This window comes from Zootoca vivipara, chromosome 8 (assembly GCF_963506605.1).
Source record: "Zootoca vivipara chromosome 8, rZooViv1.1, whole genome shotgun sequence".
Lineage (NCBI taxonomy): Eukaryota > Metazoa > Chordata > Lepidosauria > Squamata > Lacertidae > Zootoca > Zootoca vivipara.
Window position 1 is genome coordinate 53,883,242 of NC_083283.1, and position 27,226 is coordinate 53,910,467.

General features: G+C 41.4%; 1 protein-coding gene across 1 annotated transcript; it reads right to left on the bottom strand.

The window, feature by feature from the left end:
* Window positions 1–7,620: 7,620 nt before the first annotated feature.
* Window positions 7,621–26,862, bottom strand: LOC118090027 (cytochrome b5). Its single transcript, XM_035125309.2, has 5 exons — window positions 26,575–26,862; window positions 15,855–15,983; window positions 14,155–14,184; window positions 11,750–11,784; window positions 7,621–9,933 (listed from the first exon to the last, which is right to left on the bottom strand). The coding sequence occupies exons 1-5, from the start codon at window positions 26,731–26,733 to the stop codon at window positions 9,855–9,857; spliced, it is 432 nt and encodes a 143-aa protein (XP_034981200.1). The 5' UTR covers window positions 26,734–26,862; the 3' UTR covers window positions 7,621–9,854.
* Window positions 26,863–27,226: the final 364 nt, after the last annotated feature.

Here is a 27,226-nt window from a genome sequence, read left to right on the forward strand (position 1 = left end):
TTCATGTGCTGTGGTTCTATTTTCACTCAACAATCCTTCAACTGGTTCTTGTAACCAAATGCTGCCTCTTTATTCTAGAATAATTACTTCTCTCTCTCATACTATGCAAGGCAAGGCAAATAGACATTTGTGCCAAATATAAATGTTAAAGTTGACCACACAAAGTACCTTCTGGCCACAGAAATCTATGTCACAATTTCATTAAAATGTGGTAAACTCCTGGTGTCATTGATCAGCACTCTGCCATAGAGTTTACAAAAGTATGTTAATCAAAAAATCTGCTTAAGGCGAGTCTCTCTATCTTCACTGCAGCCTTGAATTTAAATATTTTCCATATATATCAGTGGGAATTAAAAAGTGTCTAAGTGTGCCCTTTCTCTTCATTGTGTCAGGCTGCTATTAACCACTCCAGAATTCGAGAATTCTCGTCACATTTTCATTTTATCCTTCGATGTCCGAAACAGCTCAGTGTATATGCGTTGTGCATGCATGTATATTTCCTCCTTGAATTGTATGCCCCGTGTGTGTACACATATATAATTTGAGCAACTGCGTGACTGAGGTGTGGCCATATTCTTCCCAATGTTTAATGTCATGTGGCAAAAGGGGGCCAGTAATAGAGAGAGGAGGACACCGATATGGAATTATGAATCTGCCATGTTTGTGAACCATGAAATCACTGGGTTGTGAGCTTTGGTTGGCTAAGTTCATAGGCATTTATAGATGCAATAACACAAATTCACTGTGTGTGAGGGGGTGGGGTGGGGGTGGGTGGAAGCTCCTGTAATGAAAGACGAGAAACAGAACATTGGTCTGGAAAGGACACTGCAGAACTTTGGTCCAAACAAGAAGCTTTCAAGAGGTACCTTGGGCTGTATAAGAAGACGGGGAGCTGGAATTTATATAAAAGGAAGCTGTCTTAGTCCATTTAGCTCAGTATTATCTGCACTGGCTTTCACAGAAGTTTTCACAGGTATCTAGTCCTACCTGAAGATGCCTAGGACTGAGCCTGGGAACCTGCTGAAACTTGCTACACCTGTTTCATAGATGAAAGTCTTACTGTCAGCTGAGTGATACTCTTGGATACAACACATGCATACACAGATATATTATGACTGAGTGAGATCCAGCTGCTCAGCCTTCCTCTCTTGCCTTGGAGGACAAAACCAGCCCTGTGGGCAGGAAACTCCACCTGAACAATCCTGAAGGACATTTTTGTTCCTGAAAATTTTATTATGAGAACTTTTTGTTAGTCACTTCAGAGCCTCTCGTGCCTAATGAAAGAGAGTATAAATATCATTTTTTAAAAAAAATGTATGTACGTGTTTGTTTTACACACACTCTCCCACAATGAGAGGACACTGACTCTTTCCCCTGAAATGTCTTGAAATTCAAAAGAAGTTTCTGATGGGACACAGGTACAGAAAATCCCAGTTGTACAGGTGGCTCTGGGTCTTTGGTCCTAGATTTTCAGACCCGAATAATATTAATTGCCAAGAGGGAAGATGCCATCCTTACAGCTTCATTTAAAAGTCAAGCATGATTTTAATTACCACTGACATTTAGACAAGAAAATGGTTTAAATATTTAATGATGGAATGAGGCATTCAAATAACTTTCATTATTTGCAGATTAAAAATTCACAAGGATCCTCAGCACTTCTATCTTTATTGAATGTATTTGTTGTAAACATTATGTATTTTCATAAACATTTAATGAGGACTAACTGTTAGAAATGCAAAACTATTTCTCCCCTTCATTCTTCATGTGCAGTGACTCCAACACAGCATATGCTCATGCAAATGTTTGTATAACAAATTAATTGGAAAGGATTGGGGGGGGGGAGATGTTGAATGCAAGCCTGATGAAGAGGCCCGTGAAACTCAGCAGTTTGCATTCTCTTGAACCGACACTTGGACTGACAGAATAGCTGGTCCAGCTAAAGCAGTGATGTGGAACCTGTAGGCCCTCAATTGCTATTTTCTCTACCAATCAGAAAAACAGACCATTCTAAAATAAGGAACGCAATATTTTTGCTCATGTATAATCCTACTAGACAGTTGACTACATAATCCACAACAGATATAAACAACAGAATAATGCACATACAGTAATAGGAAATGGCCTTTTACTGTCAGACCATTGTTCCATCTGCCTAGAACAGGGATGGATGGACATGTTCAGGCCTTGGTCCAGAAGACGCATCCTGGACAAGAAGCCTGTTTATCTGACCCCACTAATCCTACCAGATCTCAGTTATGTTGTGCTAAAACATTTTGCCCAGTTTTAGTTGTAAAGATAAAAAGCAAGGCATCTCTGTGGATATTTCATACAGGTGTTATTGGATTGCTTACTCGTGCATGTGGCAGAAAGCTAGAAGATCACTGCCGGTCTGTGTCAGGCATGGAGAGTCCTCTCCCTCTTTGGTAGCATCAAAGGCAAGAATAACAAGCAGCTCGTATTTTATAGTCCTTTTTATTCAGTCATCTGATTGCACGACAAGAATCCATGACTCCACACAAAGAGAGATGTTGGCTACTCTGAGCCCCGCCTCTTCGTCCCCAACAAAATCCTGAGTGCCAATAGGAAGTCCCAGGAGTCCCATCCCTCTGCCTCCTCTGTTCTAAGATGTAGAGGGACCGACGTGCTGCATAGAGATGGAGGATCCCCCATACTCTCCAGGGAGGTCTCTGCTGGCTGCGCTCTCACCTCCCCCTCCTTCACTACCAGTATCTCGTAACTAGGCAATTCCTCCTTGAATGGTATAGCATCTCTCTCACACTTTCTCCTAAAACTGCTGTAGACAAGGGGAGTGAAACTTCCCCCGCCTCCTCTTCGGATAGAAGCTGATCAGACTGAGTGTACACTTCCCAGTCTTCCTGTTCTGACCATTCGCTGACAACCTGCCTATTTTAAAGAAGTGCAGTTGTTCTTCTGTCTTCCTGATCAATTGATTTGTACTACCAAGGCTTCATCTTCATTGCGAGGTGATGGTCAACTTTATTACGGGACCACACCACACATGAGCAAGCTGAAAAATCCCAGCACTTAGTACAGAAGATGTAGTAAGCCCCTGAGGACACAGAAATTGGCTGTCTCTATACTGCAGCAATTAATCTAGACCATTTCCTGACCTTCATATTAAATAAGAGGCTACCATCCTGGCACTACTGTCTGAAAACCCTGGCTACTAATAACTATTGTGCAATCACTATTTCTTTGCCAAAAAAGCTGAAGGAAATCTTGGTTGCCATTTGTTGTGATTTCTTTCCCTTCATTTTCTATTTCTCCATAAACATAATCTGGGATAGTACTTTGGGACCAATCTGGTTTGTAAAGAGAAATCTTTCTTTCATGCTTTTGAGGGAGAATGTTGCCATTTTACAACTAAGCCATCAAAATATAACAGATTGGAGGACACTTTCATTTTTGTTAATGAGCATTTTAACAGGGACCATTTTTAAGCATCATTATGCTCTGAGTTGTATGAATGCAAAGAATGGCGAGGAGGAAAATGGCTCTGGGTTTGTCAGAACTGGAGATCAGCAACAAATTAAACCATCCCAATACATCCCAAGAGAACTGATCTGTAGCACAGCCCTGTTATTATGAAATATGTGATGAACTCTGCTCTTAGTTTTAAAAATTGTGTAGAGGGGAAATGAGCTTTCCCCTCTACACAACATTTTTCTGTCTTATATGTAAGACTTTGCACTTCCAAAATAAATACTACAGTACTGTCACACATTGATTTATAATCTTCAGTTAAATATTTAGTCAGGAGAGGGCGCTCATTGTTATGCTAAAATGTGAGCTGTAATTATAACAAAAGGGTGGAATTAGTTGCATTCATGTGTTTCTGTTTGTTGTTTTTTAAGCAAGAGGGAGAGGGTGGTTTGTTTTATTTCTCAGAACAAAACCGGTAGAAATGGGGGGGTCATATAATGTCTGCTGTAATACTAATAATCACTACAATAAAGCTTTTCTAGGATAATTCCTATTACAAGAAGGGTGAAGTCTTCTTCTTTTTAAAAAATTCAATTTGTATTTTTAATGGTTTTTTTCTCAGGACTGCAAAGTAATATATATTTTCCTGTGTCAACCGTGTCCTCTAAAGTAAACTTATTGTGTTATGCTAATGATATGGTGCTGCTGTCCTTGGCTGAGACAGGATTGAGATAGCTTTTGGAAATACTGTACTAGCAAAATATTGTTGCGTAACAGCCCAGTCTCTGAGCAGTGGAAGATTCCAGGGGTTCCAGATGCTGACCCAGGGTTCCTTTCCCTCGGAATAAGGACAGTGAAGACTGTAGTGTCCTTTATGATATGTGGTCTATTTACACATATATACAACCTGAGCCTATAATGGAAGGGCTCACAGCATTAACACCCCAATAGGGTCTTGCTTCTCCCATAGCCACAGTCTTGGAATCAGGCAGAAATCAAGCATGGCGCTGATCCTCTGCTTTCCCAGCCTGCTGCCTTGCTTCCAGCTTTTAAATTATACACAAAGCGCTGGCTTTTGCCTTTCTAACTACCAGCAAGTTGATGGAGGGCCGGCTCCCATTTGCTGTCTGGCATAGAGCCACTTCCTTTGTTACTTTAATGCCCCCCCAAAGCACTTTTTTCAGGGTCTCACAGGTCATGCGACTTGCAGGGGAGCATGGACCCCCCACAACCGGAAGATAGTATCCTGGTGGTTTTATTGCCTCGACATACTGGATCGTATGCTCTGAGGGGGTGACAGAGGTTGTTTGGCAATGACTGAGAAGCATCATGTACTTGAAAATATCGTTGGGGGTGGGGGTGGGAATCAAGGCAACTGTGCACATGTTATTTAAATATTTGACCTATTAGTTAGCATCTACAAAAGTAAATAAACCTCCAGGCAAGTTACAGTAGAGGCCAAAACAAAAGCCAAGAATGCAAGAAGCATGAGGGACAGAGGCATCTGGCTGGAAGAGAGGGAGTGGAGAGAGATTCTGGGACTGGTTAGCATGAAGACTCCAGCTACCTCCAAGAGGCTGTAGTTTCTGGGAGTCATTTTCCTCTGGACTAGGCTCCATTGAGTCTGTAGAGACCATCAACCTGCATGGTTGCAGCTGCTCAGGGAACTCCCCAAACCAGCCCACTTTGCCTTGGTGCTAGAGGAGGGAGGATATAAAGGTCAGCCTGATTGGGGGGGGGGGTGATGCCAGTCTTTTTGGGCTGTTTCATTGGGGTGCAACAACGGTGAGGGCTTGCCTTATTTTAATGTTTTGTTGGGCATGGTTTTCTGTGGGGTGTTGTTTGTCTGCCTCTTTCTCTTGGGGCTGGGGAGGGAGGGGGTGGGGAGGTGTTATTTCTGGGGTTTGACATTTTCATACCCAAAACAAATTACGTACATTATTACCTTGGCCAAGGAAAGTTACGTGCATGGAAGTTTTAAGTCATGGGTAAGCAAACTAAGGGCCGGGGGCCAGATCCTGCTCAATCGCCTTCTAAATCCGGCTCGCGGACGGTCTGGGAATCAGCATGTTTTTAACATGAGTAGAATATGCCCTTTTATTTAAAATGCATCTCTGGGTTATTTGTGGGGCATAGGAATTCGTTCATTTCCACCACCACCACCCCCAAATATAGTCCGGCCCCCCACAAGGTCTGAGGGACAGTGGCTCGGCCCCCTGCCGAAAAAGTTTGCTGACCCCTGTTTTATGTCCACAATCTTCTCAGTGCCTTTGGACCACCACAGATCAAAAAAGATGCTAAAAGTACCTCATGGGTTAGCATTTCCATACCTCTCTTGAAATATTATCAAGATTTAGGATTATATGGCTATTCAATCATCATCACTTTCATTTTATTACTCTGTTGTAAGGTACCCTGGAAGCATGGCACAGGCACATTTAAAAATTAACAAATTCTATATTGACCTAAAGGAGATTGCCCCATTTCAGAGATATCTGTGAGGTGATATCTGCCCCTGTGGAATGCCCTTCAATAAGTGAAGCAACCATCAGTTGCTTCAGATGTCTTGCAGAGACATATCATGATCCAGAAGACTGAGCTCTGTTTTTATTTATTTGAATTATCTGGATTTGTGTTTTCATATCCTTTTATACTAGTTTTACTGGTTTTGGGTTTTATGTTTGTTTTAATGACATTGTTTTTTGTATTCATGTTGGACACCACTTAAGAGATTTTTAAAATATTAAGCGGTATATAAGTGCCTATTTATTTGAGAAGTATTCAACGACTTTAGGGTAGCCCATTCATACTTCCCAGAAATCCTATGCAGAAACATTACTGGATTAAAAAGTAGCTAGATTTTCCCCCCCTTTCAGTTTTGATCAAAGCTGGTTTGCGGAAAACACAGTATTTCTTATGAAAGAATAGAATAGGTATAGGATAGATAGGGGTTATGAGTAACATTGTGTGTACACTGCCTCCCTAACTAGTGGGAACGCACCAGACGCAGAATAAATGTGTGAACATAGCTGAAATCAAGATGTTTGGTCTTGCTGTCAATGAAAATACGGGGTAATAATAATAATAATTTTATTTATACTCCACCCCTCTGACTGAGTTGCCCCAGTCACTCTGGATGCCTTCCATACATATAAAAACATCAAAAAACATCAAAAAACTTCCCAGTACATACTTTCAGCTCCAAGAAACCTGTTCTGTTTTCTATTCTGAGCTGTGGGAAATAATGCAGTACAAGGAGAAAACGCTGGCTTTGTTGCTATCAGGTTGTTGGAACCAGAGACTGAAAACAGGTTTGACTAGTGATTGCATTCAAAGACATAACCCAACACTAAAGTTTTCCAGTAAGAAGTGGGTGGAAGTGCTCTTAATGAATGCAAGTGGGTTGGGTGCGCACCAAGTTCTCATAAAAGGCCAAAGTATGTTATTACATAAGGGGACAGGAGAAACATGAATGTGTCATTGGCAGTAGTGGAGAACTACTGTACATGTTCCCACAATTCTCTGAGCTTTTATATTAAAAATGTTCTCAGATGAAGGGCCGTTTCCCATAACATTATCAGTAATTGTAATGAAAACAGTAGGCTGGAAGATTCTGGATAATTAATATGAAATACTGTAAACATACGAGGTGGTATTCAACTAAGCTTTACTCAGAGTAGACCCATTGAAATGAATAGACCTAACTTAGTCATGTTCCATAATTTAAATGAGAGTTGAATACCAGCCAAGCGGTAATAGCATTTAGGTCATCTAGGGATAATTCTTGAAATGGTTGAACTTAAAAGTGGAAGCACTAGTTTGTACAAGGGGACAGTTCAGGTGCCTGTGGGTATGGTCAGAAAGGCCTTCAATCGGCAAGACTATGAATGGTGTTCCTACTATATGATCGGTTTAGAAATATTAATCCCCTGAGATCGCTATTAAATAGAAATTTTCTAGATTTTGGTAGAGAAAGCACTTCCATAAAACATTTGTTAGTACAAATCTAGATATGCATTGTTAGGCGAATTCAATATTATTTCGGAGTCGTACAGCAGTTGATTTAGCTACAGTTCATATTTCTTTATGACCCATTCAACTACTACATTACTATCAACTGAGCTTGAGGCTGGATGGATGCTACAACTTGGTGATAAAGGACAATAACAAAAATAAAGTAAACATTTGAGTTTATTTCAGAGTATCTTCCATGTGACCAATGCAAGTGTTGTTAGCAAGTGACATACACACAGGTAAGTAAAACAAAAATGGGCACATGATGCAAACTACCGATTTTCACTCCCTTATTTCATCAAAATAAACAGGCACAGGAAGGTCACATATGTTTTTACTTGTATTCCGCAGGACTTGGAAATCACACAGAAATCAGAGACAGGTATCAAGTTAATTAAGGATAATTAAGCAAGAGTTGCACAATTATGTGGATTCTGATTAAAATAGCTCTATTTCATTTAGACTTAAGCAATTTACATAGGCAATGGAAAATCAAAGACAGGGCCCACATTCAACTAACTAATCTAACCAGTGGAAACCTATGCAAGGACTTCCGCAAGCACAATGCCCCCCCCCATTTGCATTGCCCACCCTGAAACAGTGCAAGGTGGAGGGAGGAGTGAGTAGATCCTTCCTTCAGCCAAGCTATGTGGAATTCCTCCCTGAATATTTTCTCCCTCTCTTATTCCTTTAACAAAATTTCTGGTAGGCCAGGCTATGGGTTGTCTCCAATGCTGCATGTAAAAGATTTACTCCTACAACAGGATTTCCCTTTCGTGAATCTTTAAAATTTGCTCTGCAGGGTCCAGCCAACCTTATGGAGCAAATTTTGAGGGTGCACAAGGGGCTGCAAAGGGACAGTAGAGGGGAAAGTTCCATTGTGATGAGTGGAAATCTGTTGCCGATCAGCAGCATTTAGTACAACCAGATATATATAGACTAATACAAATGCTCAGAAATGACAGCCAAAGTCTCTAAATCTTCTTCAGTTGCGGTAGAATAATTCAAAAGTTGCAGTAGAATAATTCAAAAGTTTGATATATACGTACAGCCAGACTTGTAAGAATTAATATGAGAAGGATGCAGTTCAATTTCTTAACAAGCCAATCTTACACGTAAGCAAATACAAACGCTGTATAAAATATGCTCTGGATCAGTGCTCATATGATACTGTAGTCTGGTTGATGAAGAATTGATCAAGATTGGCTGATGAAGCACAGAACGAAACAGATTGGTTATCTGGAAACTCTGCTCCAGCAATATTTGGTGACAGATTATGTATATATTGAACTTTTGAATTATTCTACAGCGACTGGTGAAGAAGATTTAGAGACTTTGGCTGTAATTTCTGGTCATTTGTATTAGTCTATAAATAGTGTTTAGCGTCATTGTTATTGGTCATTGTGTTGTGTTATATTGTTCAGCTTGTCTATATTGCAACACAGGGGTCTGTTTACGGATTGTGGGGCTGGAACTGGCCATGCTACCTAGTGGAATCATGCTACCATAATTTTTCCGTGTATAAGATGACCCCTATTTTGGGGGACTCCAAATTGAGGAAATGGGGGAGACTGCCCAGAGTTGTTGAGCTTTTTGGGGGCCTAACCCACCTGACCACGGCTGACAATCGCACGCATCGACAAAGCCAACAATCGTCTGCCCACCAGTCGCACGCCCAATTGCACGCCCAATTGCCTGCAGACCTTGCCGCAGTCACCATTGCCCATCCAAAATCTCAACTATTGGTGTATAAGACAACCCCCAATTTTAAGCATTTAAAAAAAATAAAAACAACTCGTCTTATACACGGAAAAATATGGTGTTTTAAATGGAAAAAATATACATATGCCTTAAGTCTCATTTCCATACCAAAATCTTACTATGATTTTGGGGGGAGAAGAAAATATACAAATTATACCTATGAAACTGATGGAAAGTGGGTCCTTGCATTAGAAAATTCTAAATGAAGGCAAAAAAAAATGGAAGGAATTTGCATAGACACAACCTCCTGCTAACTGTTTTAGCAAAAGAAGTCCAACAAACTCATAGAAAACCCAGACAAGCCTTAAGCATTAGTGTCCTTGTCTCATACTGATAACATAGATAAAATCAGTGGTCTTATTCTTAAGAAACCTTGTGATAATATCAGATAGTTAATTGATGAACATTATGATATAAAAGAGACCTCTGAATTTTTAGCACTTAAAAACAGTTACGTAAAAGGCAGAGTTAAAAAGTGCATTGCTGAAGCAACCTATTTTGGCTTTCTGGGAAAGAGTAGGATGGAATTTTAAAGTTGTTCTCAGATACTGTCTTGATGTGAAGGTTCGGATGCATTTTTTGGTTCTCTTTCCCAAAACAGTCTGTTCCATTATAGCTTCTCAATATGTTGATTATTCCATCATGTAGAAACGGTACATAAGGGCCACAATAATTGCTGCTATAGCTGGAATCACCCAGTTGGACCATGTGCTAGAAGAAACAAAAAGTTACTTTGATACATTCTGATATATCAGAATGCAGACAAACCAAAAACTCAGACTAGAATGGCAATGCTTTGAAGAATACATGGACAAATATTGTTCCATAAAGAATATGTTGTTATGTTTAGATTAAAGGAGTAAAGTGGAAAGAACAACATTATCTAGGAATGTTATAAAGAGATAAAAATCCAAAATCTAAAGAGTGCAATGATTATATCGAACTTAAACAATAAGGAAGTCGTGGTGTGCATGTGGAGGGAAGTCGAGGTGTGTGGTGGTGGGAAGAGATTGGGGGCGGGAAGGATTTATGTTTGTGTAAATAATAGTGTATTTTTGTATGTTTTTGTTTGGGTAGGATGTACTTTTTTGGCTCTTCTTTTTGTATTTTAAAAAACTCAATAAATATAAATAAAATAAAGTTACTTTGATACAAATATCCATTAGCTTTTATAAAATGGCCTTCAGAAAAACTGAACTTTTGGTTAAGGCTTTATCCTAGGTCTGACAGCAGCAGATCATAAAAACTTTGAAGTGAAATACAATGGATAATATAGTTAAGTCAACTAAGTAAATGTTGTATATGATTTTTGGCAAACTATAATTAATATTTAGTCACATTGCGCTAAGATAGAGATGAGGAATTTGTGGGCCCCCAGTTGTTGCTGGATTCCTAACTCCCATCAGCACCGGCCAATATGGTCAATTTATCAAGGTTGTTGGCAGCTGGAGGCCACAGGTTTCCTCATATTCATGACCTGGACTAAGGAATATTTTACTGAACTACTGGTGGAAATGCAAGCAAATACATAGCTGGATTGAAGACTTTAGGACAAAAGACTGAGACCAAAATGAACTTTTTATCCAGAAGGTCGACTGAATTAGTTAGATACACAAGTGTTGTTGTTTTTTTAAAAAAATGTTAGGAAATGTTATCCTGAAGTAAGAGTGAAAAAAGCAAATATAATGTAAACATTTCCAAAATATGTGGCCTTCCAAATGCAACCTAAGATTCCCAAGACCCAAGCATTGGAAAGTTTCTATGAGTCTGTTACAGACAGCGGGCTTGAAGCAGTGAGGCAGGCACCAGAAGGCAAGCTATACATTTCATATAAACAAATAAATATGTGCCAGATGCAGAGTTAGGATGCTCTTTCAAGAAACACAATGTGGCCTAGTCCTGCTAATAAACAATTACACACATGCAAGCATTAGACTTCAAATATGACCCCATTTCCATCGTCTTCAGATTTTTATGTATATATTAATGTTTTCTAATGATTTTTTTCTATGTTTTTAGCTATTCTTGTTTTTATTTGTAAAGCAGGGTAATAAAAAATATATATCATGAAAATGTAACAAAATTACTTAGTAAAGGTGAAAGCCAACACGGAGCGAGTAAACCTCCACTTGCATAACATGGCCTCTCTTTCCTCACACCCTTGCTCCTCAAATCTTGTCAGGAGGGTTGGGTGGCACCGCCTCCAAGCAGATTTTGCGGGTGTATGGGGAATGGAGGGGGGGGGGGCGGAGAGAAACCAGAATTCCACTGAGTGAATTTATTTTTCACAAGCAATGAATATCACTGAATACCCAGGGCTTTTTTCCCCAGGGGGAACCCAAGGGTACACAGTACCAGCACCTCTTTTTGTTTTGTTTTGTTTTGTTTTGTTAAAGAGTGTGACACCTACTGTAACAATTTCATGGTGAGTACCGGCACGTATTTTTCTAGAAAAAAAGCACTGCAAATACCTTTTTTTAAAAAAAGAAAAACAGTATTGGCTTGTTAAATGAAAGCCATACAATACCTGGAATTAGAATCAAGAGTGGTAATGTAAGGTTCCTGAAAAACAAAGCAATACATTAGTTAGACTTAACAACAACAACAACAACAACAACAATTTATTATTTATACCCAGCCACTCTGGGCGGCTTCCAACTAAATATTAATAGCAGTACAGCATCAAACATTAAAAACTTCCCTAAACAGGGCCGCCTTCAGTTGTCTTTCAAAAGTAAAATAGTTGCTTATTACCTTGACATCTGCTGGGAGGGCAATCCACAGGGCAGGCGCCACTACCGAGAAGGCCCTCTGCCTGGTTCCCTGTAACCTCACTTCTTGCATTGAGGGAAGTGCCAGAAGGCACTCAGCGCTGGACCTCAGTGTTGCGGCTGGATGATGGGGGTGGAGATGCTCCAGGTATACACCACCAAAGCCATTTAGGGCTTTAAAGGTCAGCACCAGCACTTTTAATTGTGCTCAGAAGCGTACTGGGAGCCAATGAAGATATTTCAGGACCGGTGTTATATGGTCTCGGCGGCCACTCCGTCACCAGTCTAGCTGCCGCATTCTGGATTAACTGCCGTTTCTGAGTCACCTTCAAAGGTAGCCCCACGTAGAGCGCATTGCAGTAGTCCAAGCGGGAGATAACTAGAGCATGCACCACTCTGGCAAGACAGTCTGCGGGCAGGGAGGGTCTCAGCGTGCATACCAGATGGAGCTGGTAGACAGCTGCCCTGGACACAGAATTAACCTGTGCCTCCATGAACAGCTGTGAGTCCAAAATGACTCCCATGCTGTGCACCTGCTCCTTCAGGGGCACAGTTACCTCATTCTCCTGCCCATACTTCTTGTCACAAAGTTAACTCATGCCAATTACTGACACCAGACTGTTCACTTACAAGCTAATTGCAATCTCCATGTTCAGAGATAGAAATGCCTATGGAAAACACACGCTGCAGACAAACGGGAGGGAATTAATTGTCACCATCATCCCCAGCTTCTTAGCATCTCTGAAGTATTTGACTCCAGAGGACTCAGGGGGAAAATGATGGTCTTAGTGGATCTTCAATCTTGATCCAGGAGGGCAGTTTTTGCATCCTCTTATCAGTTTCTGCTATGCAGAAAGATTTGGAGAGAGACTTTCCACTCAGCTCACATTTGAACTGCTTATCTGTCAAGGCCTGAAAAAGTACCCTGATAGCAGAACAAAACTGTTGAAAAATCTTCAGACGTAAACCATATCAGCATTCTCTGGGTTATCACCTTTCATGGACCACAGGAAGCTCCTTTATTATATACAGTCAAAATCATGGTCTACCTAACTCAATTTTAACCACACTGACTAGCAGGGTTTTTCCACGATTTCAGATTCCAGTCCACATGATTCTGAATAAAGGGGCTGATATAATACTGAGATAGTACCACATCAGACTAGCTCAGGGTTTCAAGGCAGGGGACATTCCTTGGAGAGCCACTGCCATTCAATGTGGACAATTCTGAGTTAGATGGCATCTACCTTTTTTTTTGACATTGTGCACAACACAGCACTTGAGTCTCATCGGTCAGACCTCTACTTTTGAAGAATGTCAGCCCTTGTTCAGTACTGGTAAGCATTAGAATACTTTGCAATATTGAACAGTATTATTTTCATATCTGAAAAAGCTTTCAAGCAAGAATTCCTGACTCAAACTCCTTTTTCAGTGCTAAAAGCTGGACCAGATGTGCCTCTCTGTGCACAGAAGGAAGGGGTTGTATTAAAAGCATCGCTAAGGGGAGGGTGTTCCATCAGCACAATTGTTTATCCTTGTGCAGCAAAAAAGTTCTTCCCCTCTCCTTCCCCCCACAGGCCCCCTAAATCTGCCCTGAGGGTTTGCCCAACCCTTCGAAGTAGAATTGGGGGTGGCAGGGGCATGGAGGAGGGAAATCCCTGAATTATTTAGTTGAATACCACCCAAGGGACCTTCTTGTTCATGGAAGGATTGCTGTATGCCTCATGGTAGAATGTTGCTTAAGGAGAGTGAAATTAGATGTTCTTCCACTTCCACTTGTGCAAAGACTTTTACTAGTGCATAGACTTTTGCACAATCAGAAACATGAGAATGGCTACAGAACCTTCTTAATGCACACTGTGTGAAGCTTTACATCAGCTGGTTCTAGGCCACTTAGCATGCTTAAGATTTTGTAGAACATAAGACCACCCTCGCATAAAGTCCAGTCTCATATTTCCCACTATGGCACAGTAGATGCTTCTGGGAAGCCCACAAGTAGGACACAAGAGCAACAGCACCCTTCTTGCTGTTATTCCCCAGCTGATACAGGAAGGAGAAACAGATGTTTAACATTAGTTAGTCCCTGCCAGCACTGCATGCAACACAGATCACTGCTGCCAAACATTAACATGGTGGGATGGCTTTAAAGTGGAATGCTTACCGTTGGTTTCTGAACTTTTTTCCTGTCATCCTGCAACACAAAAACAGTGATAAGCAACACAATGTAGAATGCCCCAAAATACCAAGAGTTATTTATACAAGTAAAACTAGCACAGTAAATTTCACCCTAGCGGTTAGTGAATATATGGACACACATACATTCTAAAAGCATTTCGTAACCTATCTTCTTTGTAGTGTTTGCTGATAATTTTCAACATGCTTCCTTATCCAATTCCATTCTACCAAACTTATTTTCAGTTTGCCTCCAGAAAAGTTGCTCCACATTATCTCCACAAGAGATAAACATTACCTTGATTAAATGCTCCCTGGTAGCACATGAGCTACTTTCAAGTCCTCCAGCATAACAGATCTTTTATAGCAACAGAACAGTTAAGTGTGGGTGGAAGACTTTTAAAAAGCAAAGGAAACAAAAATATTAAAAATAAATCTTGCAGCAATATTTTGATGCCAAGATCAGTTTTCTACAAAGCTTCTAATGCCTTTTAGACACAGGGGTGTTATGAAACTGTTTTGGCTGGAACCATTTTGGAGGAACTGTTTGGCTCTTTTGAAAAAGTGGGCTTTGTAACTGCATCTTGATTCCAGCACTAAAGTCATGAAGTTACTTTTGCATGGAACACAGCAAGTATCAGTGCACTTTGAACACCCATTACAGTAGTTTATCACATGCTAAACAAAAGCAAATTTCTTTATGTACCAGCTCTAGAAATATCAAATGCACCAGTCTAAACTTTAGTTTGGTAACTGAATGAAGGGGCTCAATTCATAACGACACACTCCTGGATGCAAGCTTTAGAGAAGTAATATCAAAACCCCATACTGCTCTGTATCTTACTAAGTATGATGCAAGGGAAGAATGCAGGAAGTGCCATGTAGACATACCTGGCAGAAATAGCTTGGCAACATTACTAATTCTCTGCACAAAACGCATAAATGATCCCGATCATTCCCCAGGTCCTCTGTTAAGTGTCAGAGGACTTGGGTAGAGTTTGTCCTTTACCTAACCAAAAGAGACAGCACCTTTGTGCATGCACGCATGTTCTCTGATGTGCAGAGAATTTAGGAAAGTGAAGACTGTTTCAGTTAGTGCTAGAATTTAATGAACAGCCACCAGGATAAGTACCGTGGTTAGCTAAGGGAACTGCATTGGTGGGATCTTAGTAATGAGTTATTGGTTCAGATATAACATTAAGTGTTGCTGAAGGGCATACATTTGTTGCCCTGGACACAAATGTGTTGCTCTGGACACAGTGTTCAGATCAGCCTCTTCCAAATCACAAGCTTGGTTTTAAACTTCTGCTGGCACTGTGCCAATTTATTGCTATGTTTTATTTATTTATTTTGCTTCTTAACTGTTATTTATTTCTCACTTTCCCAAGCCATCCTCAACATAGGAACCAACTATTTTAAAACAAAAAACCTAAAACCTAAAAAATAGCTTAAAACTTGCAGAGAAGAACTAATAAACTGTACACTGGAAAAAGTCATCAACTGATGGGAGGAGATACTGATAACCTGCTTCACTGCACAAACATTTTTAATCCCAAATTACAAAGTTACAACTTGACACAGAACACTGCACCGCAGCATCCAATTTGATATGTTCATTAAGGTTTTTAAAATATGGAGAAATATACAGGTAAAAGAAACACACGTTCTGTACATGGAAAGTGCACTTACTGGATGAAGTTCTCCTATAATGAATGTATCCGACAATGATCTGGCATCTGTGGAATGGCCAACATCTTCAAAACTTTCTGTAGCATCTCCTCCCGCTTGTTCCCTTAGAACCTCTTCACCTCCTGGGTGCTGTAAGAAAACAACATATGAATAAGTATCCATGAACTTTACAAATAGTTTTTTAAAGCTTTCTGTCCCAATAGGTATCAGTACATCTTAAAGCCGTCAATTTCACAAATGGAACTGCGGCAGATTGCATGCTCAACAAGGAATCTTGTGGTACCTTAAAAACTAACAAATGTATTATGGCATGAGTTTTCATGCACTGTCCACTTCATTAGATGCACAAAATGTTGACCTGAGCCACTGAAAGTATACTTCTAAGCCAGACTGGCTGCCAATCACAATCAATGAATGACCCCTAAATTCTAATATTAGATGCATAACAAGTGTGCATATGTCGAAAACAAAATAAAAAATTCATTCCAGTAGCACCTTAGAGACCAACTAAGTTTGTCATTGGTATGAGCTTTCATGTGCATGGTTCCTTTTTTTTGGAAATGTTGAGCACACACAAGAACACTATTTTGCCCTGCAACTACCATCAGTATTGTAGATAGTGTGTGTGTGTCTTCACACCCACCCACCCACAAGGAAAATACCACTAGAATATATTTGTGCCTGTGATTAAAACAAAGAAGTTCAATCATTCAGCGTTATACTGTCCTTCATAAAAAATGTGTTTTTAATTGTTGGCTGGTTTACACAAACATGTCTTACAACTGCAATATTTGATCAAGTCTCCCAAAGAAGAGGCTTTTTCCTTTGAAGCACAGGTTGGGACCGGCTTCCTTGAAGCCTCACTTTCACCCATATCAGCCTAATGGCACTTTAAGAAGAGGTTCCACAGCCCTACTGCCAGCAGCATGCTTGTTGTCAGTAAAACCAAACCAATTTGGCTGGCAAGCCACCATATTTGTGTAACTCCATTCCAGTTGGGAACAGGCAGGCCCCAACTGTGCAGGTGCTTATGTGGGCATTAAAACTGATTTGTAACTGCATTTTCATAATCTGAAGAATTAAAAAAATCAGGTTGCAGTTTCTGTGGTGTTACTCTGTCATTTTATGGTTTTATCAGTCTTTTATGTTTTAAATATCTTAAAGCTTTCCTAAAAGGCAGGGTTTAAAACACACACCATTAAATAAATATGCACTCTCTGGCACTCCTACTGTGAAGTTTGACCCAGCCTCCCCCACTGGCAGTGGGCCCTCTGCCAGTGCAGAAGTCCAATCTGCCTGTGTTTTACTCATTCTTATTGCATAAAAGGGGATGAGTGAAGTTCTTAATCCACGTTATATGATCCTGTAAATGCTGCTCCACCTAAGTACTATAACAATCTTTGTGTAAAAATTAAAATGTTTTTAACCCTGAGAGCACCTCATACGAGTCAGGCTTTTGAAGCACTTGTTTAGCCAAGATCTTGTTCCAGAATTAATTTCACACATAACCGACACTGCAGCTCTTAAATCAAAAAGCAGTTGAAAACACTAACAAAACAAAACTGCATTTCCTAGTCTTGTCATTTCAGGACTTCGAGAGAAATGGGAAAGAAAGCAGATATGCAAAGCAGTGAACATGTAGGCAACTTTCTCAATTATGCAGTATTCACAAATATACACCCTTCTTGGCAAAGCATACCCCAGACCCTGTAGGACCAAGGTCCATCTACTCTAGCATTCAGTTTCCAGCAGAAACTACATGAATGTGACTATTTGCCCATAGCAAACCATTCAAAAGAAACCACTCCTTTCTGGAGATGCCCTGGCAACATTCTAAAAACACACACGTAGGCATTATTTGTTGCCTAAAAGTGATAAACTTGTAAAAATTTCAAAGTTTCTTTGCATTAAAAAAAATGGGGTGAAGAAAGTACACAGTGCTTACGCACAGTGACTAAGCAAAACGGGGCAAAAAGTTATACAAGTGTGTAGAGCAAAGATTACATGTGGCCGTCAATTCCAAAAAGGTTAAGGAAGTGCATGCTTGCTGGAGAGAGATTATGCAAGTCAAAGCGAACGTGCAACTATGACAGACAAAATCCTGCCCTTGAATCAGTACTGATAAATATCCAAGCAAAGGAGTAGAGCAAAGGTCTTGAGCGACGCTGAAGCTGATTGCTGTGAGATTCACAGAGCGTTCAGCAAACTGAATCCAGAAAACAGGTTGGACAACAAAGCGTAACTTACACAATTCTTCAGAGAGGATGAGCCCAAACTCCTATTAGCACATCTATTCTGAAAAAAGGGTGAATAGCTGCAATGAAATGTCATTTCATGAAGTGACCCATTTTTTAATGGAGCATGAACTGGAGACAGAAAGGTTCCTGTTCTGAATTGTAAGGCACAGAGCAATATTAAAAATTAAAAATACTAAAAAGGAGAAATGTGGTCAGATTTAAAACAGTTTTTCTTTTGACAGCACAAGACACATTCATCTGGGTAATCTTTAGGTCAGCCCACAAGTAAAGATGCAAAAATATACTGTGCTGTCAAATGCAACTGGCTGGCCATTGTGAGAACAGAATGCTGGAATATGTGGCCCATGGGCCTGATCCAGTGGCCTCTTTCTATGTTCTTCTAAACTGAGAGAAGATCTCAAAGTCACAAACCAAGAGCCCATCATTCCTTAGTACAAAGAACTGTACTAAGGTTTGGACCTCTGCCTCCTTAGATGATTTGTACTGATAAAGATTATATATATTGTAGACAACCTGCAGAATAGCTACATATTTTCCATGGAGAAAAAGCAGTGAAGTAAAAGCAAAACAATATCAAAAACATCCCACCAGACTCTTGCATGTGTAAAACTTTCCAGGTGTAGAAACAATGTTTTGGTTTCTTATCTCTTCAAAATATTCACATACCTGCTACACCTTGGAATTGAAAGTATTCACTAGATGTACATGGAAAGATAAGAAACTTATTTCTGTTAGGATGATAAATGGCTTCTTTCAGCAATTAACACAAATGTGAGCTCTGTTCACTTCATTCCACGCTACAGTGAAAAAAGCAGGTGAAGAAAATAGGAGCACAAAGACACCCCCTTGACACACAAACACCATGTTCTCAAAAATACCACCATTCTACACATTTTAAAACCAATCAGGAGCCAGCCTCCAGGGCAGGGGTAGCCAACCTGGTGCCCTCCAGCAATTGTGGACTACAACTCCCTTTGGGTCCAGCCAGCATGGTCAATCATCAGGGATTAAAGGGGTTGTAGGCAACATCTTGAAGGCCACAGGTTAGCCATCCTAATTCTTGTGCTTGCCTGATATACATCATTCAACAAGCAGCTGTGTATGTGGGCCAATTCACAAATAAAAGATCATAAAATGTCTTAAGTACAGTGATACCTTGGTTCTCGAACAGCTTAGTTGCCGAACAAATAGGCTCCTGAACACCGCAAACCTGGAAGTAAGTGTTCTGGTTTGCGAACGTTTTTCGGAAGCCGAACACCCAACGCGGCTCCGCTCGAGTGCAAGCTCCTGCAGCCGATCGGAAGCTGCGCCTTGGTTTTCGAACAGTTTTGGGAGTCGAACGGATTCCTGGAATGGATTAAGTTCCAGAACCAAGGTACCACTGTATACAACTAAAATCTCAAGGGTGTAAGTGTAACAAATAAACAAGTGACTTTGGCAACGTCATATTACTACACAAAGAGTTTTTCCTTTTCGTTCTTTTTTCAAAGCATACTATATACTCTTCTCCCAAAGCATAGAAGCTACCTTTTAACGCATTAAACTTGTGAGGAGAGGAGGAAGGACTGATACATACCTCTTAAAATCCTGGTTGCATACACACAAGTACCTTTTATGAGAGCCACAAGTGCAAAAAAATGCAATGATGGTGCACAAGTCTGCAAGCCAGCACTCATGTTTTACAACACTGTTGTAGCAGTTGTTTTTAAATGTTAGATCTTAGCCTACAAGTCCATAGGTCAGAGCAGTGAGAGATCACAGCTCCCTGCTCCTGTTACCCAAAAGCAGAATACTCCAAAAGCTGGAGTTTTTCCATCAGCATCATAGACACCAGTTGACTTTCACAGTCTTTAATGACAACCTAATTCCTTTTTATTTGCTTTCTGTGTAAAAATTTCTGGGTTTATCCAAGAGTGCTAATGTACATCCAATGGGTTTACACTTCCCACAAAACTTGGGAGTGGTCTTGTAAGTCATACCCAGGTCAAAGACCAAATTTGTAAAGTGAGACCGCAGTAAAATGGGTACCTTAAATAAATAAATAAAGACACATTAATAGGAGGAACCATGAAGCACTTGCAGTTTGCAAGTCTTGCCTGCAGCCTGCACAGACTTCTAGAGTTGTTTGAGTATGAACTGAAAGCTGCCTTTCAAATTGAAATGTAGCAACCAGCCGTGTGACATCAGGGTAATTTCAGTTTCATATAACCTTTGCTCAAGTTGAACCTGCCTGTTTCAGCTTGTTCACTTTCTTTGGGAAATATAAATATGTTCCTTACATCACAAATGAAGATCTTATGTTGCTGGAATAGCAACAGTGTAATGGGCTGTCTGAATCAGGTGGAGGATTGGCCAAGGACCCAGGAAAGAGCTCCAGCGGGATGTGGAAGCCTCTGCCAGATGCCAAAGAATCTGCTAGCGAGGATTTGGGGGCGGGGGTGGCAGCTTCCTCAATCTTCTCACTTGTCTTCTCTGTCCCCAAGACAGAAGCTGTGAGTTCTGCCTCCCTCTCTGTCCCTGCCTCCCTTTCCTAGCTTGACAGAGCCTCTCTGTGGCGCAGTCACTCCAGAGCTGTCAGATACTAGGAGTGGCTCTATCTGCCCAGAGGGGGAAGTTTCAGAAGTCCTGGCCACCTCTCAGGAGGCAGAGGCACCTTCCCCATCACCTAAGTAAAGAAGCAATCAAAAGAGAAGGGAACAAAGGGTTCCACCTACCAGGCATAGATAAAGACTGTAGAAACACTTACAGGCTTCAGAGGAAAAAATTCCTTCCAGTAGCACCTTAGAAACCAACTAAGTTTGGTATGAGCTTTCGTATGCATGACAAACTTAGGTGGTCTCTAAGGTGCTACTGGAAGGAATTGTTTTATTTTGTTTCGATTATACCAGACCAACACGGCTACCTACCTGTAACTAGCCTTCAGAGGAGTCCACCCCATTCCTATGTACAGGTTAGCAAAGGGGTGCAACAGTGACAGTGGTGGATGAATTTCCAAAGCTTTGCCAGTAACAGCACCTACCTTTCCTTGAAGTTCTATTTAGGATTAACCATGTGTATTGCCTGAATGCAGCAATTTGCATATGTATTGCAGTAATCTAAGCATTAAAGCCTTTCAAAATAACTCTTACTCCAGTCTTTGATCTTGAGCAAGTGGAAGCCAGGATGCACAGATCCAGGGGCGGAGGAAGGAGGGTGCGGTGGGTGTGGGATGCCCTGGGTGTCACCACTGAGGGGGGTGACAAAATGCTGGGCAGCACTCACCGCGGGGCCTGTAGTGCGCCCAAGCCACACGTCTCTCATGGGAGAGAGACAGTGGCTTGGGCACACGTAGGCTCCACGCTGCCCAAATGGTCCACCCACTGCCTCCCCTCCCAGCTGTAGGGCAGCTGAGTGGGAGGAGGCAGGCAGACTCCTGAGGCCCCGCGGTGCGCCCTGCCCCTATGGGTGGGCTCACCCCGCCCCTGGGCACATCGCCTCAGGCACCCAAGCGGCTTCCTCCACAGCTGCACAGATCTAAAGCATTCTGTTAGATGTCATCATTAAAAATGAATTCTGTATGCAAGCTGAAATAAAAATGCTTGCTCCAGTGGTTTTCAAAGTTCCTACTATCAAGAAGCTTTGTGGTCTATATTGATTAGTCTGGAAGTCTACTTTAGCGTGGCAAACTCTATACAGTCTCAGTTTACACAGGTTTGAAGCCTTTGCTTACCAGGCCTAGTTGCTGTCCCATGCAAACTAGATGCACCCTAAAACACAGCATTCATCTGTGGTTACACGATGCAGATCAAGATTAGTCATTTGGAACTGCTCTTTCTGAAGCAAGCTGTCTTCCAATACCTATTTTCTCAGTGAAGAACTTCAGGTAAGCTTCTGGGAGAACCCAGTTTTTGTAGGAACTGTTTAAGAGTGACGTATCAGTTAAATCCAACAAAAGAAAACTGATCCCATGGCGGAATGAATTGGGAAATGGCAGAAGCTCAGTGGTAGAGCATCTGCTTTGCACGAAGAAGCTCCCAAATTAAATTACTGCCACTCAGTGAATGCAATCAAGACTTTAATGGACTAATGCTCAGTATAAGGCAGCTTCCTATGTTCCCCACCCCGTAAAGACAAAATGTAATATTTATTTTTAAGCAAGTGTACAGATGCAATGTCATCAAACTCTATAAAGAGTTGTGGGATCGTAGATCTGGGAACACTTTTGGAACCATCTAGGCCAAACCCTTGCTCAAAAGGAGGGCAACCCATCCAGTATCACCCCCCCCAAGTTCGCATGTAAATCAGACCACAGTGCATAAAAAAACGCAAAGAACCTGAACATAACCACGTGCTACAGTTAGTTCAAACTCAGAAGAGAGCACTATGATCTCAGAAGAGAGCACTGCAACACATGTAGAATTGAAGGAGGAAAGGCAGATTAAGACAATACCTAATAAATGCAGATTATCTGTGCCCAGCACATCCCAAATCCTGTTCGTTCCCAAAAATGAGTTGGGAGGCTTGTTCTGGATGTTGCCAGTTATCAGTGACCAATTAACAATGTTACATCTGAAGGTCCTTAGTCTTGGTGCTGAAGTTATGCAACAGGCTAACCAGGGGACATCCTTGGAAAAGATTTGTTAATATCACTACCTTTTAAATGTAGTTTCAGTATATCTGAAGAAGTATGCATGCACACGAAAGCTCATACCAATGACAAACTTAGTTGGTCTCTAAGGTGCTACTGGAAGGATTTTTTTAAATTTTTTTTTAAATATAGCTAATTTGAGATGGGGGAGGGTTGGTCTGACCATTTTAGTTTGTGTTTTAAGACTCTTGCTCTCCTATTATTTTATGTGTTTAGTTATGATAGAGAAAAAAGTTTATCCACATATTTAACCATATGTTTTAATGGCAGTGGGGGCAGCTGCCAGATTTCCTTCTTCAAAAATTCAACCTTTCACTCTTCAACCCTTCTGTCAGTACAATATAGGGGCATTAAAACAAAATGTGGTCAGTTTCAACACAAATATGAAACCTAAATACAGTAGTCAAAATTATGTTCTTGCAACAGGGTGCACATTTCGTACTTAGTAGGTATGGTGTTGATGGCTTATTGATCTCAGGTGTCAGAAAACTTTCTGGTATTGCAACCTGGTAGGTAAAAGGGTGAGCAAACAAGTTTGTCCTCGTTTACATTTGAGACTTGAAACAGTATTCCCACCACAAAAACAGGAGCTCTCATATGCCTATCACATGCCTTGGGACAACTACCCAACTAGATAATCATTCCACAACAAATTTCAGTGGTGAGCACTGACAGGAATGGACTCAAAAGGGCCCCAATGAGAAACAAGAAGGAGGTGCCAGCGTGCTTAGGGGGCAGAAGCACACCAAATAGTTTTCACCCTTCACTTTTAAAAACTATGTTTAAAAAATTAAGAATGCTAAATGGAGAATAAGCTCAGTCAGTAGACACACAATGTTGAGTGCCAGCTGAAAAATAAAATTGATAACAGCAGGTGCGACAGCATAAATGGGGATCTTGCATTGAAGAGCTCGACATTTTGAGCATTGGGACACACTTTCAAATGTAAGAAATTGTTGTGGGCACCACAAAATACTCATTTCACTGAAGAAAAACGGGTACAGTGGTACCTCTACTTACGAATAACTCTACTTACAAATATTCCTACTTACGAACAGAGCTCCGTCCGCCATCTTGGATGCTGTTTAGATAGGATTTTTCTACTTACGAATTTTTAGATAGGGTTGCTTCGACTTACGATTTTTTTTCTCCCAATGCATTCCTATGGGATTCGACTTACAATTTTTTTCGACTTACGAATGTGCATTCGGAACGCATTAAATTTGTAAGTAGCGGTACCACTGTATTGGAATCCCCTCCACAAGACAAAATACCTACATACCCCAAAACATAAAATACAGCCCCAAACAAGGAACATTATGTAACAAAAGAGAAGTCAAAACCCCTTGTTTTTCTTAACAATTAAAAAACTGGAAGGGGCAGTGGGGCCTGGCAGGTCCATCTGTGGTGCCCATGGGTGCCATGTTGGGGACCTTTGGCCTATACTACTCTGGAGAAGGGTACAACTGGAACAGGCTGAGACCCTGAACAGGAGCACGCCAGTCAGAAAGTGAAGAAACAATGCAGTATTTTTTGTTACAGGTCCCAATAGTTTACCTACTACTGTAAACAATTTAAACTATAGAGGAAGTTCACTACACTTTGCCCAAACTTAAAAGCTTCCTCATGTTTAGCACAAGTTATCTGCACACAATTCCTGAGGAATGCAATTATGTTTATCTGTGGCAAAAAAATTCTTGAAACAACTTTTCCCCCTTTTTCTGACTTCAGTAAGTTTTGTGAGACAATATCTAAAAAGGAGAAAGTGTCTTCATACCATACTACAGTATCTTCAATCAGTTTCTCTGAATAAGCTGATGAAATAAATGGCTACATAAAATCAACTTCACAGGCGAAAGAGCCACTGGTGTCTTTCATGCAATATTGAAACCAAGATATGCTGTCAGAGAACAAGATCAGAAATTAGTTTGCTAGAAGGTTAAACCATATTCTTATCAGTGCACCAAGAACTAGCAAGCAAGTTTCTGTCAAGGGTGGCTAACTTGTGGCCCTTCAGATGTTACTGGGCTCCAATTCCCAGCAGCTCCAACCAGCCTGGACAACAGCCAAGGATTATCAGAGCTGCTCTTCAGCAACATCTGAAGGCCCAAAAGTTGGCGACTCCTGGTCTATATCAATGCAAAGGTTCTGTATGTTTGATGAATGGACCAAGGACCTCCTTGCTATTTAAAACCCACCCAAACCCCAAACCCCTTTATTGCCAAGAGGTGCAGGACTACAGTGCTGCAGATACTATTGACATAGTCCTTCACTGCAGCCCCCAACATGAATCCTTTGCTTAACATAACTGTGCTAGAAAGGCGATAAGGCGATAAAGCTCTCAAGTTGGTGCAATATGATCTTTTACTCCTTTGGGGAAACAACTTGCCCTGTGATGTGTTAACATACCACAAGTGACAACTTCTAGCTAGTCATCCAACCATACTTCTTTCTAAGAAGGCAATGCAAACCACTGGGCAGCAGCAGCAGGGCTTAATGGGATGGCAGACACATCTGCAGCACTGGTGATTGCACCAGTCAGAGCTGATGTTGGGCCCCTTGCTGTGCCAGTTCTCGACTGATGTAGTGAAGAGGCCCAGATTGGGCCCACTGCTGTCACGTGATGGGAAGACAGGCTCAAGATCAGGCATCCCCAAACTTCGGCCCTCCAGATGTTTTGGACTACAATTCCCATCATCCCTGACCACTGGTCCTCTTAGCTAGGGATCATGGGAGTTGTAGGCCAAAACATCTGCAAGGCCACAGTTTGGGGATGCCTGCTCAAGATACAGCAGATCATGTGCCCGCCTCTCCCTGCCCCCACAATACCCTGAAGGATTCTACTGGCTAAAAGATCCAAAAACCATCGGGGTTCCCCCAAATCTGTGCAAAACCTAATTGTGCTCAAGAGTGTAGCTCATTTTCTCTCTCCCATGATTTCTAGTGGGAAGGAAAATATAGGAAAAGTTGGGGGGAAACTGTTAACAGCCCGGAAACAGAAGAACAAATGCACTTTCTGCATTTGGATTCTCCCCACCTTAGGGCAGCAGGAGCATAATAGCACTGTACAGATACACAAGTTCCAAATACAGCATCTTAGAAAAGATTAGATTTCTTTATTGTCATTGTGTAATTACAATGAAATTGGATGCTATCCCATAAAAGCAAAAACAAAACAAAAAACACATTTTCAGCCACACATTCATAATATACATGCAGAATATACAATAGTTCAGCTCCTTGATGAATAAGGGAGAAAGTGAAGTGAACGTGGGCTGTTTCTAATCAGCTAATTAGTACAAAGACATTACTCAACAACTGATGGATGAAAAGTGTCACATTGCTTGCAAGAAGTGGGATGTAAGCATCTGGTTACAACAGTTTCATTGCAAAGCTTGCCATAAATTTGGCAACCTTGCTTTTCCAAGCTATTCCAGTTCAATCTCATCCCACAATGATAGTGTCTCTTACAAAATCGCGTTGCTAAACAATAAAACAAACGATACAGCTGGAATATGTGCTATGTGTACTGTACTGAACTTTCTCATCTTCAAAAGCACTAAAGGATCAGAAAGTCACTTCGACGAACAACAAAAATAACAAAACGCCTACGAGGGAGCACTTTAACGGAAGCACCTCTATGCTCTCTGAACGGTCCCCATCTATCTAATCTATCTCTCGTCTCAAAACACCCAGAGGAGGAGCTTTTCGCTGAGAGCAAGTTGCCAGCGTGCATGATCGTGCAGAACTACTCGACCCCCTTCGTCTCTTCCACGGGACTGAAATCGCCTGCAAGCTCAGCAGCCCCCCCCCCTTTCCAGTCCCTTATACTTGCCTCTTCCAGAAACTTTGTGAGGTCATAAACACGGTGGTGCAGGATGATCCAGGTGCTTTGGCTGTGATTGTGCTTCTGGATCTCTTCGAGGGTATAATAGCAACCCCGCCACGGCTCCTTTCCAGGCTTACCGTCGCCGCTAGCATTCGCCTTCGCCATCGCCCCAACAATTAGCTTCGCTTCTCAACCTGGCAGATGTTGACCCTTGGGCACAGGAGCAGCGGCGGCAGCAGATTTCCAACTAGGAACTCTGACCCAGGACAGCCTCGCCTAGTCGCGCACGCGCAGATCGAACTTTTACGCGGCCCGCTCCGTAATCACGAAGCACCGCCCATTTCAAGGCAGGAAGGCGGGGAAAGATGCCCTGCTGGCTGCCCATTGGGTGGGATGTGGGAATTGAGAGGCTCGTAGGTTTGTTTGTTTATGTGTTTGTCCTTTCCGCAGATTCCAAGAACTCAAGGCGACGGCTTTATTTTCTGATAGAAAAAGAGAGCTAGGAAGGGGGAAAGCAAAGCACAACATCCACGCTGACATAGGGAAGTTGAGTCAGTCACGCAGTGCCATAGCTGCCAAGTTATCCCTTTTTTACAGGGATTTTCCCTTATGCTGAATAGGCTTCCTCGCGAGAAAAGGGAAAACTTGGCAGCTATGC

Coding starts and splice junctions, on each gene's coding strand:
- LOC118090027 (XM_035125309.2), bottom strand. CDS start 26,733: ATGGCGAAGGCGAATGCTAGCGGCGACGGTAAGCCTGGAAAGGAGCCG. Junction 14,185..15,854: donor TTATAGGAGAACTTCATCCA/GTAAGTGCACTT, acceptor TTTGTGTTGCAG/GATGACAGGAAAAAAGTTCA. Junction 11,785..14,154: donor AAAAAGTTCAGAAACCAACG/GTAAGCATTCCA, acceptor TTTGTTTTTCAG/GAACCTTACATTACCACTCT.